At 42.0% G+C, this 15,627-nt stretch overlaps 1 protein-coding gene across 1 annotated transcript in view; it reads right to left on the bottom strand.

Moving 5' to 3' along the window:
• LOC132873125 (cAMP-specific 3',5'-cyclic phosphodiesterase 4D-like) overlaps window positions 1-15,627 on the bottom strand; it is a 372,176-nt gene that overhangs the window by 302,996 nt on the left and 53,553 nt on the right. Inside the window, exon 3 of the mRNA XM_060908382.1 lies at window positions 11,431-11,651. Within this exon, the coding sequence (XP_060764365.1) occupies window positions 11,431-11,651 (221 nt within the window). The remainder of the gene's footprint in view (window positions 1-11,430; window positions 11,652-15,627) is intronic.

The following is a 15,627-nucleotide window of genomic DNA, read 5'->3' as shown; positions in this document are numbered from 1 at the left end:
GTGGGCCTTTCTGTCTGAAGTTTAGTCTTTAACAAGTGAAATGCATGCTCAATTGGGTTGAGATCAGGTGACTGACTTGGCCATTCAAGAATATTCCACTTCTTTGCTTTAATAAACTCCTGGGTTGCTTTGGCTTTATGTTTTGGATCATTGTCCATCTGTATTATGAAACGCCAACCAATCAGTTTGGCTGGATTTGAGCACACGGTATGTCTCTGAATACCTCAGAATTCATCCGGCTGCTTCTGTCCTGTGTCACATCATCAATAAACACTAGTGACCCAGTGCCACTGGCAGCCATGCATGCCCAAGCCATCACACTGCCTCCGCCGTGTTTTACAGATGATGTGGTATGCTTTGGATCATGAGCTGTACCACGCCTTCACCATACTTTTTTCTTTCCATCATTCTGGTAGAGGTTGATCTTGGTTTCATCTGTCCAAAGAATGTTCTTCCAGAACTGTGCTGGCTTTTTTAGATGTTTTTTAGCAAAGTCCAATCTAGCCTTTTTATTCTTGAGGCTTATGAGTGGCTCGCACCGTGCAGTGATCCCTCTGTATTTACTTTCATGCAGTCTTCTCTTTATGGTAGATTTGGATATTGATACGCCTACCTCCTGGAGAGTGTTGTTCACTTGGTTGGCTGTTGTGAAGGGGTTTCTCTTCAACATGGAAATTATTCTGCGATCATCCACCACTGTTGTCTTCTGTGGGCGTCTAGGTCTTTTTGCATTGATGAGTTCACCAGTGCTTTCTTTCTTTCTCAGGATGTACCAAACTGTAGATTTTGCCACTCCTAATATTGTAGCAATTTCTTGGATGGGTTTTTTCTGTTTTCGCAGCTTAAGGATGGCTTGTTTCACCTGCATGGAGAGCTCCTTTGACCGCATGTTTTCTTCACAGCAAAATCTTCCAAATGCAAGCACCACACCTCAAATCAACTCCAGGCCTTTTAGCTGCTTAATTGAGAATGCCCACACCTGCCCATGTAATAGCCTTTGAGTCAATTGTCCAATTACTTTTGGTCCCTTTAAAAACCGGGTGGCACAAGTTAAGGAGCTGAAACTCCTAAACCCTTCATCCAATTTTAATGTGGATACCCTCAAATGAAAGCTGAAAGTCTGGACTTTATGTCCATGTCCATTATATAACTATAACCTGAATATGTTTCAATAAACAGGTAAAAAAAAAAACCAAAATTTGTGTCTGTCCAAATATATATGGACCTAACTGTATTTCCTTATAAAACTGCACTCATTGTACCTGAGACTGCTATTTTTTTTTAAAGCAAAGGGTCGTCTCACACCAAATGCTGACTTTGTTTCATTTATTATGGCTGACTGCTGTTTATAGTATTTTTTAAAATGTTTAAACAGTTCATTTCATTATTTTTAAGCCATTTTTGGTCTACAGCACTTCTTTACATGTGCCAAGACTTTTGCACGGTACTGTAGTTATCACTGGTCATGAAAAAGGATCAACTTCACAGAATATTGCATGTCCTCCTTTTCAGCTCTAAACATGAACTCAGATGAAATAAAACTGTTCCAGAAACATCAACTTATGAACAGATTACTACATACTAATACAGCAAGTCATAATTAAGTGCATAAAATCTGTTAGTATATTTGCAACACGATTAATTCAGTTTCTTTCACTAGGGTACAAATAAAATGAAGGCCGTATTATAGAACTGGTCATAAACTGATACAGCCAGTTACTGTGCAAAAGTTACTTAGTCCTGGGTATGACTTTAAACTGCAACTGGTGGTGAGTCTCAGGTCTGGGAGGACTTGAGTATTGGGGAAAGTGGAGTTACACCTTTAATCACCATTGCTCCCAGGCCCGCTCTGACCCGGAGTGGTAGCACCGGCCTGGGTTCCAGCTGTGGGTTAAATAGTACATCACCAATGACGTGCTGGCAGCAGGGCGCTTTTTGGTGCAATATGGCAGATGAACCCAACAGGGTCAATGGTACACCACCAGATGGCATGCGAAAGAGCCACTCAAATGGCCAACGGATGGTATCACTTGGCCAGTCAGTTGTCACTGTGGGGCAACTTCCATACCCGTCAGGTCTGTGGCACTTTTGTGCACTACTTGACATCAGATCTGGAGGTCCAGAGAGACAACACGATGAGGGCACGGCATCGTTTGTCTTACCTTACTGTGCAAGGCGCTTCATTAGGAAAGGAGAGTAAGAAAGCCCTGTGGCGATGGAGTAAATGCAACGGCAGCAGGTCTGAGAAGCTGGAAGTTGCTAGAAGGAACTTTACACACAGGTGGCTCACATTTGATGGTCGCAGCCTCGCTGAAGCTCTGGGAAACAGCCGGCTGAGGCAGCACTGCAGGTGTCCAGGCAGCCCTATTTAAGGGAGAGCACTGCCTGCCTGGAAGCAACAAGGGGAGTGTATGGGGGCTCACGGGGCCAGGCATTCCATGGCGGCTTGGCCAGGCCGTTTGTGCCGCCGCTGCAGATGGCTCTGTCACTCTGGTGCGGGCCTCACAGCCCATCTGCATTTCTTCCTAATGAAGCGGTAATTGTTGCTAGCGATGGACAGCCGACAACAGCCAGTTACTTGGAAATTTTTCTATCAAGAATGATCCACTCGAGCTTTTACCAGATTTGCTGCCCAGGCCACCAAAATCCTCATTTCTATCTGCCTTTATAGGACATGTCTGATCTTATTGCATTCTTGAGTTCTCTGGCCACACCAGCTTTAATATTTCTTAGTTAAATACAACCCCGATTCCAAAAAAGTTGGGACAAAGTACAAATTGTAAATAAAAACGGAATCCAATGATGTGGAAGTTTCAAAATTCCATATTTTATTCAGAATAGAACACAGATGACATATCAAATGTTTAAACTGAGAAAATGTATCATTTAAAGAGAAAAATTAGGTGATTTTAAATTTCATGACAACAACACATCTCAAAAAAGTTGGGACAAGGCCATGTTTCCCACTGTGAGACATCCCCTTTTCTCTTTACAACAGTCTGTAAACGTCTGGGGACTGAGGAGACAAGCTGCTCAAGTTTAGGGATAGGAATGTTAACCCATTCTTGTCTAATGTAGGATTCTAGTTGCTCAACTGTCTTAGGTCTTTTTTGTCGTATCTTCCGTTTTATGATGCGCCAAATGTTTTCTATGGGTGAAAGATCTGGACTGCAGGCTGGCCAGTTCAGTACCCGGACCCTTCCTCTACGCAGCCATGATGCTGTAATTGATGCAGTATGTGGTTTGGCATTGTCATGTTGGAAAATGCAAGGTCTTCCCTGAAAGAGACGTCGTCTGGATGGAAGCATATGTTGCTCTAGAACCTGGATATACCTTTCAGCATTGATGGTGTCTTTCCAGATGTGTAAGCTGCCCATGTCACACGCACTAATGCAACCCCATACCATCAGAGATGCAGGCTTCTGAACTGAGCGCTGATAACAACTTGGGTCGTCCTTCTCCTCTTTAGTCCGAATGACATGGCGTCCCTGATTTCCATAAAGAACTTCAAATTTTGATTCGTCTGACCACAGAACAGTTTTCCACTTTGCCACAGTCCATTTTAAATGAGCCTTGGCCCAGAGAAGACGTCTGCGCTTCTGGATCATGTTTAGATACAGCTTCTTCTTTGAACTATAGAGTTTTAGCTGGCAACGGCGGATGGCACGGTGAATTGTGTTCACAGATAATGTTCTCTGGAAATATTCCTGAGCCCATTTTGTGATTTCCAATACAGAAGCATGCCTGTATGTGATGCAGTGCCGTCTAAGGGCCCGAAGATCACGGGCACCCAGTATGGTTTTCTGGCCTTGATCCTTATGCACAGAGATTCTTCCAGATTCTCTGAATCTTTTGATGATATTATGCACTGTAGATGATGATATGTTCAAACTCTTTGCAATTTTACACTGTCGAACTCCTTTCTGATATTGCTCCACTATTTGTCGGCGCAGAATTAGAGGGATTGGTGATCCTCTTCCCATCTTTACTTCTGAGAGCCGCTGCCACTCCAAGATGTTCTTTTTATACCCAGTCATGTTAATGACCTATTGCCAATTGACCTAATGAGTTGCAATTTGGTCCTCCAGCTGTTCCTTTTTTGTACCTTTAACTTTTCCAGCCTCTTATTGCCCCTGTCCCAACTTTTTTGAGATGTGTTGCTGTCATGAAATTTCAAATGAGCCAATATTTGGCATGAAATTTCAAAATGTCTCACTTTCGACATTTGATATGTTGTCTATGTTCTATTGTGAATACAATATCAGTTTTTGAGATTTGTAAATTATTGCATTCCGTTTTTATTTACAATTTGTACTTTGTCCCAACTTTTTTGGAATCGGGGTTGTATATTCTGTATGTACCAGTTATACTACATGCCTAAGTCATGCATGTTTATAATTTGTGTACCAGTGTAATATCACACAGATGTATTACAACTGGAAGTTCATGAGATATGGAACACGTAACTCACCAAACACACCAAAACATCCATCCTGCCCAGTAAACAGACCAGACTATTTATGGTAATTAAAATCACAATGTGTCTCATTTCATACTGGTGTCACTCAATCACAATCAGTGAAATTGAGTTGAACAAGCTCATGTGCTTAATTTCATTAATCAAGTCCGTGTAATCAAAAAATATCAGCTTGTATTTTAGAGAATTGTCTCGGATATTCTCATTGTTACATTTTCTTTCAATTATTCTGACTAATTACAATTCAAAGTCAGCTCCTTTTTACTGACATAGCCCTTTCAATAACAGACATTGTCACAAAGCAGCTTTCTGGATGAACATCTGGATGTAAACTTAGATTTAGATCCCTAACGAACAAGCCAGAGGCAACAGTCCCACTAACCCCGACGCCTGAACATACAGCATGATGATGACTCATCCACATCTGCAACTCCCATGATCTCCAGTCAGCAACAATTTCCCATGGCACTCAATCACAAGATCAAGCATACACATATCCATATTCTACACCTCTGGACTTTTTATACATCCCTATTCTCAATCAAGCACATGTCCTTAAACTAACCTGGATGAAAAAAAATTTAAAATCTCATTGTCTGGAGTTTGCAAATTCGAATCCCAACAATGCCACAGCCATCTGTGGATAGGAGCCAAGAGAGCAAAATTGGCCGTACTCTCTGGGTGACAGGGATAACAAACTCCCATGTAAATCACTAAAACACTAGCCAATCGTGGACATCTTCGAGTTCATGTATGTAGAAAAAGGTGGATAGCATTTTTCTCCAAGTGTGTTTCACTGCACTGCGACTCAGCAGTTCAAAAAGATGCTTTTGGCTGCCTTGACAGGAAGTGTGTGTTACGGTAGCCTTTCCCCTGCCTGGTTGATAACTGTCTTTTGCTGTTCCTGCTGAAACCAGTTTACTGTTCTGGTTTTTGTCTAGCCCTTTTGATCTGTTTGCCTACTCCTGCGGAAAATTTGACCAATCCCACTTACTGTACTCCAATTATTATTACTTTTGTTTGCAAACACAATATTTTTGAACTAATCTAATTAGTTACTGAAAACACAAAAAATTGCAATCTAAACTTCCATAACCCTGACCAGGGTTAAGCAGTTACTGAAGATGAATGAACAAACGAATGCGCTAAATATCTCAGGCAGTGCGGCACGAGCACCCCATACGGTACACTCCCAAGTTAAGGACCATGGTCTTAATTTGTCCTTCATATCTAAATGCCCACTCCAACTTGCATGAAAGTAAAAACCATTCCAGGCATTTAGAAGACGCTTTTATCCAGAGCTGTGTACAACATACCCAGAGCAGCCTGGAGAACAGTTGGGGGTTAGGTGCATTGCTCAAGGGCGCTTCAGCCTTTCATGCTGGTCCAGGGAATCAAACTGGTGACCTTTTGGTCCCAAAGCTGCTTCTCTAACCATTAGGCCATGGTTTCCCCCACCTTATTTGTTGCGTTCTCATGGGATTCAGGTCCAGGAACCATATTCTGGTTTCTAAAACCTGCACTTGCATTCATCCATCTGCTTTGCCTTCATGCTATGTATCTACTGGTTCTCGTGTTTTGTTTTGTTGTTTTTTTTCAAGCCAGAAGAAATAGAATAAAGCAGATACCAAAGAGCAACTCTAATGACAGTAATTTAAGGTTTAGTAGTCCTGATGCAGAAAGCAACCAAGATGGCTGTATTTTTTCCATCATCTGGGAGAGCAATGGACTAGAACGAGCCATTGCATTAATGAAATCAGTGATTTGGCACGAGCATATGTGTTATCGCACTTAAATAATTCTGTCAGAATATGGCCCTTCTGCTGAATGAATACCAAATAAAGCACATTTAGAGGCAAGATGAACTATGTCAGGAACGTCCTAAATCTTCCCTGCCACTTCAGAATAGCTGAGATGAAGTCTCATTCTCATCTCATTATCTCTAGCCGCTTTATCCTGTTCTACAGGGTCGCAGGCAAGCTGGAGCCTATCCCAGCTGACTACGGGCGAAAGGCGGGGTACACCCTGGACAAGTCGCCAGGTCATCGCAGGGCTGACACATAAACACAGACAACTATTCACACCTACGGTCAATCTAGAGTTAACCAGTTAACCTAACCTGCATGTCTTTGGACTGTGGGGGAAACCGGAGCACCCAGAGGAAACCCACATGGACAACATGCAAACTCCGCACAGAAAGGTCCTCGCCGGCCACGGGGCTCGAACCCAGACCTTCTTGCTGTGAGGCAACAGCGCTAACCACTACACCACCGTGCTGCCCTCCATGGAAACATGAAAAATTTAAATTTCTCAAATTTCTTAGTATGAAAAGGCACGTCTACATCACCTTGTTAACATGTATACCAAGTTTCAAATCCGTATCATGAATAGTTTTGGATATATGCTCCGGAAATGAACACTGCTCTTAGAAACTAAGTCAAAATCTATTTTCTATGTAAAAATTTGAATTTTTTTTTTCAAAAATCCAAAATAGCAAAAGGCATCAGTTCACATGTTGCTTGATATGTATACAAAGTTTCATGAAGATATCGTCAGTAGTTTTAAAGATATGGTCCGGAAACGAAAACATGACCAGACGGACAGCCGGATAGACGGACGGACGGAACCCGTTTCTATATCCCCTGCCCAAACGAAGCCACCACTGACCAACTAAAGAATCCTAAAGTTAAAGAATCAAATGCTAATTAATTATATTATGCTCACAAATGATTCATAGTCTTTAACAATACAGTTCTTATAATCATAAAATATGGTGTGGTCTAAGATACATTCAGTTACAGGTTTCAGAATAAATAAGCTGGCAGTACAGTGCTATAGATGGGTCAGTGCAACATGGTTGAAAAACAGCTCAAACCTGAAGAAGCTTCATAAAAGATTTTAATTTATTCAAGGAATGTTGGCCTACACAGTTTCATAGATTCTAATCAATTTTTCAAAGCAATATAGCATGGCTATAGCAAAGTACAGCCTTAAAATATGTTAGGATGGGGATGAAATAGCCTTTCAGCAAATAGCTGTAGGAGGATACTGATTGTAAGCAGCAGGGTTTCATCTGGTTTTGTTCTGTAATGCATTCTATGCAAGAGTACATTCAATAAGAGAGAAATAGTGAGAGTTTCAAGTACAAAGACAGCTAGAATGATGGAGACAGAGTATCTGTATGTGAATGTTGAAGGTTGTGTGTGGTGTGTATGTGTGTGTGCACGATTCTACAGTTAATATTCTTCACTGAGAATATGGTTCTCAGCTTTTCAAATCCATTACAACCTAATCAACAGATCCAGATCAGAGATCAACTGTTAGAGAGAGCGTTCAAGGCGAATGCTCAGAAAAGGTAGCTTGATCGAGGCTACTTGTTTCATTTTATGCAAATTAAATGAGACGGCCTTTCGTTGATGTTTTAAGGAAAGGGGTCATTCTCAGAACATGGTGACAAACCTCCTGGGGTGGATTTCTGGAAAGCCTCTTAAAGTTAAGAGTGTCTTTAACTACCTCTTAAGGTCCATCGTTAAGCTAATGTGGTTTTCCTGAACAGCGTTGTAGCCAAAGTAGTACTTTAGTTTGCTCTTAACTTACGATGGACTTGGATTACTTTTTCACAACAACAAGCGTCTCCTTGCAACACAGAATGCGCTTGCGCCTCCTCCAAGGGGACTCTCACAATCAACGGGTGGAAACTGGCGTTGAATATGCTCACCTCATCTCATCATCTCTAGCTGCTTTATCCTGTTCTACAGGGTTGCAGGCAAGCTGGAGCCTATCCCAGTTGACTACGGGCGAAAGGCAGGGTACACCCTGGACAAGTCGCCAGGTCATCACAGGGCTGACACATAGACACAGACAACCATTCACACTCACATTCACACCTATGGTCAATTTAGAGTCACCAGTTAACCTAACCTGCATGTCTTTGGACTGTGGGGGAAACCGGAGCACCCGGAGGAAACCCACGCGGACAACATGCAAACTCCGCACAGAAAGGCCCTTGCCGGCCACGGGGCTCGAACCCGGACCTTCTTGCTGTGAGGCAACAGCGCTAACCACTACACCACCGTGCCGCCCCAACAACAATACTTTATATTTAATTGATTTTAGTTAAAAACGAACAGCACATGACCTTATCAACTGGATTTAGCAACTACTAATGCCTTTATCAACTATAGTACGAATGCCTTTAGAAACCACTAATGCCTATATCAAGGACACACATTGCAAAGAAGCTCTTAGCAAAGTTGCTCTTAAGACTCCTTCTTACGAGTGAGTTCGGGAAAACTATGTACAAGACAACGTTCATTGCTTAACAGCATCTTTAAACTCACTCTTTAGCCCTAAAGTGCAACGTTACCAGGAAACCCACCCCTATCCCTTAAATTACTGGTCAAAATTATTTGTATTAATTGTCCAAAGCCATCTTTTAATTGTATCTTTAGGCTGCCCATATGAAGCCATCCACTACAGGAGCAAAGTGATAGGAACTCCAGCCAGAAGTAGGGCATGAGGATGGATCAGGCGCCATGGATCATATCGCGCCATCTTTGCAGGAGTGAAGTGATGAGCGCTCCAGCCAGAAGTGAGTGAGTGAAAATAACAGTCCCTATGTAGTATGTTGTTCCTGATGATCAGTTATTGACAATGAATGATTCTGACACAATGAGAACAAAAATGTACTTTACTTACAGCACATTTTCACTTTCGTGCTCTTCTCCACTACAAACCTACTCCATCTAGCTAACTAATGTTGCTAGCTAATGCACTTCATTTAAAATTATTAAACGAAAGTAGCCTCAGTGCATGAACTCACAAGTGTGCACTTTTAATATCCACGATTTAAACCAGAGAAACCTAGCTAACAGAGCTAAATACAGTCAAAGCATCTGTGACCAAATCACAGAACCATTTTCTGTATAAACTTTACTGTCTGCTTTATTTTAAATCACAAGCTGATGATGATGATGATGCCCTTTATTGTCACTAGTCACATGTACCAGCGAAATTAGCCGTCAACCTGTCCGTACATATACAACATACAATTGACATAGGGTAGACAGGACAGGAAGACAGGGATAAAGATAAAAAGAAAACACAACATGAGGAGAGATAAGGAAAAAAAAGAACACCCCCCACTATGCTCCTGTCAGGAGTACAGTGTGGGAACATTTAAAACACCTTTTCATAAGCACACAACAACACAGGTACACTTTAAACACGGGACTTGAGGGGGGGAATCAGGGGTAAGGGGGGAGGGGGGAGGTAATCCAGCGCAAGCAAGCAGCCATCCGCTCCTGCAGCCATGAAGGCGCTGGTCACGCACCCACTTGTCACACTGGGGGTAAAAATGGCGACCGTGGAGAGTTGGAGAAGAATGCGAGGAATGAGAGTGTCTCCCGGGAGTGACCTTCAGGGGGAAATGTTTCCTCAGCAACGGCCTGAACCAAGGCCGGTGCTGTCTCAGGGCACCGAATGTCGATAAGATATGAATTGTTTGGTCTTTCCAGATGCAGTCTTTGCACATCCACACCGCTTGTCCATATCTGTCCATTCCGTCCATTCTATTCAAACTGATCTCTGAAAAACGTATTCCTTGCAAAGCTGAAAGCTGCTCCGAGATAACAACTATTTTGTGGTTAAAGTTCTGAATCTCCACAGTCTGAGTGCCAACAGCTTTGCCCACCACTCCAATCATATTGGGCAGCTTTGTGGGGCTTTGAACAGCTGTCACCGTTGTCTGATTTCCTCGATATACCAGGGCAATGCCTAATCCAATCAGCAAAAGTCCTATAATCATGGTTCCGAATAGGTAGATATCTTCAATGTCCTCCACAGAAAGAATCGCCAGGCACACGACCCACCACCGCTCCCACGCGTCCATCGTGTAACCAGCCGCAAACGTTCCGGCAGGACAAACGGGTTCCCCCGAACCCAAACTTCTCGTCGAGAAAACTGTGTCAATTTCATTAGGAGACCAGTTTATCAATTCCATGCTTTTTTTAGTTTAGAAAGTAATGCAGGAAGAGTCTCTTCAAAAAGTACAGCAGACGAGACAAGACACAGAAGCACAAGCAGGGAAAAAAGGAGGGAGAGGGAGAGCAGAAAATACGACCGCCTTCCGTGGAAGCACAGAGAGAAAAAATTTATTTTTATTGCTTTATTTTAAATCATAAGTTACAAAGATATCATGACTATACAACCTCTAGTTATTATTTTATCTGTATTTTTCTTTCCTTGTGGATAATTTCGATGTGTAGTTAGATTTACACCTTTCAGTCTTCCTGCAAAATGATGTTTACAAGAAAAAAGATTGAACAGAATAATTTACGGTTGCTGGTGTCGTAGCTGCCATTATATCACTATATGACTATTAATAACTCCAGCGAGTTAAAGTAATGACACCGCATGAAGAATCGGGAATATGGACTGCTCATGCAAAATAGAATTAGAAATAGGAACAGAACATTACAGTCATGATTTCCAAAAAGAAAATGAAAACATTTCATAATTGGAACATCTCATCTCATCCTTCTACAGGGTCGCAGGCAAGCTGGAGCCTATCCCAGCTGACTACGGGCGAAAGGCGGGGTACACCCTGGACAAGTCGCCAGGTCGTTAGATGCACCAGTTACTCAAAAATGGTTCTCAGGTTGTAGCTTCAAAGTAAAAGTAAAGCAAAGTAGTTTTGCGGAAATGGAAGTGGGATGATGAACTAAAACTAGTTCATGAACTACTGAAATATCTAACAAGCAGATATTAAATGTTGTGCTATTATGTTTAAATTCTAAATATTCTAAATTTGACATGCTGGTACGCTTGGTACGCATAAACAAAAATGTGATGTCCTTGCTTCTTTAAGAAGAAGAAGAAAAAGAAGAATGGAATACCGAATACCAGTGTGACACAACATTATTTCAGAGCTGTGACGCGATTCATTTGCTGACCTGTTGGAATCTGGCAAGGTGATAGCGATCAGAGGAGGCATGCTCAAAGCCAGCGTGGTGGGTCGAGGTATTTGCTCAGTCTCCTTCCATTCGATCTGCTCGGCTTGCCTGAAGGCCAGAGGAGGTAGCTGCAAGGTTTTAGTAGATAGCCTGCGTACCTGAAAGCACTCCGGGACTGGGTAGTCCTCTGCTTCTAACGATTCCACAGAGCTTGAGCTTACCTGGTACAAAACACACACACGGAATTGCTTCAAGTTTAATTTAAAACATAGACGATTAAAAAAAGGGAGGATTAAAAAAACATATGCACGAGCATTAACAGCTTGACAATATAATATATAGTGGTGTTTGAAAGTTTGTGAACCCTTTAGAATTTTCTATATTTCTGCATAAATATGACCTAAAACATCATCAGATTTTCATACAAGTCCTAAAAGTAGATAAAGAGAACCCAGTTAAACAAATGAAACAAAAATATTATACTTGGTCATTTATTTATTGAGGAAAATTATCCAATATTATGGGGCGGCACGGTGGTGTAGTGGTTAGCACTGTTGCCTCACAGCAAAGGAACACTGCTGCTCGTCTTTAGTGGTTTGCTAAAGATCACGTGGACAAGCCAGAAGGCTATTGGAAAAATGTTTTATGGATGGATGAGACAAAAATAGAACTTTTTGATTTAAATGAGAAGCGTTATGTTTGGAGAAAGGACAACACTGCATTCCAGCATAAGAACCTTATCCCATCTGTGAAACATGGTGGTGGTAGTATCATGGTTTGGGCCTGTTTTGCTGCATCTGGGCCAGGACGGCTCGCCATCACTGATGGAACAATGAATTCTGAATTATACCAGCAAATTCTAAAGGAAAATGTCAGGACATCTGTCCATGAACTGAATCTCAAGAGAAGGTGGGTCATGCAGCAAGACAACGACCCTAAGCACACAAGTCGTTCTACCAAAGAATGGTTAAAGAAGAATAAAGTTAATGTTTGGGAATGGCCAAGTCAAAGTCCTGACCTTAATCCAATGGAAATGTTGTGGGAGGACCTGAAGCGTGCAGTTCATGTGAGGAAACCCACCAACATCCCAGAGTTGAAGCTGTTCTGTACTGAGGAACGGGCTAAAATTCCTCCAAGCCGGTGTGCAGGACTGATCAACAGTTACCGGAAACGTTTAGTTGCAGTTATTGCTGCACAAGGGGGTCACACCAGATACTGAAAGCAAAGGTTCACATACTTTTGCCACTCACAGATATGTAATATTGGATCATTTTCCTCAATAAGTAAATGACCGAGTATAATATTTTTGTCTCATTTGTTTAACTGGGTTCTCTTTATCTACTTTTAAGACTTGTGTGAAAATCTGATGATGTTTTAGGTCATATTTATGCAGAAATATAGAAAATTCTAAAGGGTTCACAAAATTTCAAGCACCACTGTAACACATATATCAGGTGAAAAGGTTCAAACTAGGTACAAGTCAATCAAATAGGATATTAGTTTCCTCAGTAAAAGCCTATTCATCCGCATCTTTTCATTGTAGCCCCTTGTTGAACATTCAACTTGTTCAGCTTTGCTGAAAAGCCATCTCACGGGATCCAATGGCACTACCAAGCCAACGCTGACACGAATCTGATATTGGCTATTGCATGATACACAAAGCACTTAACTATACTCCACATACCGCTTACAATCAGGAACTCAGGTGGCAGAAAAGAACTAGGACAGTGATGTGCACTGATATGCAATTTTATTCTACCTCTCAAGCGCATGACTGCCATATAATTTGAGGATCTAGTCGGCTTACGTCAGGTTTACTTTTCTAGATCATGCGCCATGAGGGACCCTGGTGTTTGTGCAGCATGTCTCTTAGACTGGCTCCCACAGGGCCGGTTTTATGTTGCAGAGAGATGTGGCCAAGCTGCTTGAAACTAAATCACTGCGCCGAACATCTCCGCAACTGTCATTTCATTGTGGTAAACAGTCAAAGAGAAAACTACCAACAAATCACATATATGAAGTAAAATCTCCTAAAGGCACTGTGTACACACATTTCTGACAGACAGGATCTTCTTTCCTGTCCATGCATACCCTCTAATGCTGTGATTAGGCTTCGTGCCTTGTCTAATTATGCGTTTCATCAATCCGTATGCACAAACTTCAAATAAATTCACCAAAAAAAATGCCCATTATTTCACAATTGTACCATATCATCTCCTTTCCCATTCTGCAAAGACTCTCTAACGTGCAATTCATTATTTATATGATGAGACTGAGTCATGCTTTGAAAGCTTGGGGACATAATGCACTAAGGGGGTCATTTGTAGTCGGCACACACTCTCGCACCCAGGGATCATAAAATGTAGCCATGTGACCACACAGGGAAAAAAATTAGAGGGAAGCACTGTCAGTTAACAAGCTTAGAAGGACTGGCACACTTAGATAATACTATGAGATAAACAAACAATCTGATTAAAGAAGGGTAAGACAAGCTTAAAATCTGAAAGCTTATTTTCATGCAAGCTTAACAACTCAGAATTTCAGTGATGCTTTAACAATGCTCGCTTGAGTGTACCATGTTTTGGTTTTTAATTCCAGTTAATGATCAGAAATTCCCCCATCAGAGGAGAGAATACGAATCTCGTACAATGATTTGTGCATCTGTTGATGACAGCACCACTCCACCGTACATAATAAAAAACACCCAGTTGAGATACTATCAGACAGACGTCTCAGACAAGATATGTAAGTCTAGTTTATCTGGCCTTGAATAGAGTCTGTAGAAAACACTGTCTGTTAGAACACTGAAATCTGTCAAAGATGCCCTAGAACACTTCCCATGGCAGAGTATATGGGCTGAATTTCTTGTTCTTTCAAATGCCTTCGGCATGTAGCGGGTTATTTTTAGCTATAAGATTATAGCTGCCAGCAATACTGCACTGTGCATAACACAGTGACCTTACAGAGGTGAAAGAACTTGATGGAAACATAACACTTGGTAAATAGATTCATACATCACATGGTTTCACTCTTCAAATTGTGGTATGTGAACTATGAACAATCCATCAGTCAGTCAATTAGGTGCTGTCTGGATACACACACATATTAAGTATGCTATTACCATTCTAAAGTTGACTGTTTTCCTCTAACAGTGTGTCCAAAAGTGTTATATTTTCTTACACCACAACAATTTGCCAATGATTATGTTGGTGTAGTGGTTAGCATGGTCGCCTCACAGCAAGAAGGTTCTGGGTTCGAACCCAGGGGCCTATCTGTGCGGAGTTTGCATGTTCTCCCCGTGTCTATGTGGGGGTGCTCCGGTTTCCCCCACAATCCAAAGACATGCAGTTAGGTTGACGTGGGGTGGCCTTGAGCTGAGGTGCCCTTGAGCAAGGTACCTGCTCCCTGGGCGCTCTGGTGTGGCTGCCCACTGTGCTTGAAGTGTGCATGTGACAAATAATAAAGGTTTCTTCTTCTTAAATCTGTTTAGTTACATTTAATGTTGTGGAACATCCTAAAAGCACGTGGTATAGTGGCGAGAATAGCTGCCTTCCAAGCAGTTGACCCCTGATTTTGGGGCGGCACGGTGGTGTACTGGTTCGCGCTGTCGCCTCACGGTAAGAAGGTTCTGGGTTCAAGCCCAGCATCCGACGGGGGCCCTTTCTGTGTGGCGTTTGCATGTTCTCCCCGTGCCTGTGTGGGTTTCCTCCGGGTGCTCTGGTTTCCACCACAATTCAAAGACATGCAGTTAGGTTAACATGGGGCAGCCTTGGCCTGAAGCGCTCTTGAGCAAGGGCACCTAACCTACAACTGCTCCCTGGGTGCTATAGCATAGCTGCCCACTGCTCTGCGTATACTGTATATGTGTGTGTTCACTGCTTCAGATAGGTTCAATTTCACTGTGTGCTTCAGCGTACGTGTGACAAATAAAGGTTTTTTGGCTTGGCGTCTAAAGAGTAGTTCATTCACAAGGTAATAAGACAAAAAAAAAGCACCTTGTTGGCAAGAAACTGCAAAGACCTCCGTTCTGAAGACTTTCAAGTGGTGGAAAACCTAAGACTTTAACTACTGACTGTTCCACAGCGCTGAAACTAGAGACTCCATCCATAAACACTAATTAGACAGCTTGTTAAAATAAACAAAGGTTCACCATATTACCAATTCTACCTTTTAGAACAACACATTTTTTTATTAGAC

Source organism: Neoarius graeffei, chromosome 25 (genome assembly GCF_027579695.1).
Source record: "Neoarius graeffei isolate fNeoGra1 chromosome 25, fNeoGra1.pri, whole genome shotgun sequence".
Lineage (NCBI taxonomy): Eukaryota > Metazoa > Chordata > Actinopteri > Siluriformes > Ariidae > Neoarius > Neoarius graeffei.
Note: the sequence above shows the minus strand (reverse complement) of the source record. Positions and strands in the feature narration are given on the sequence as shown.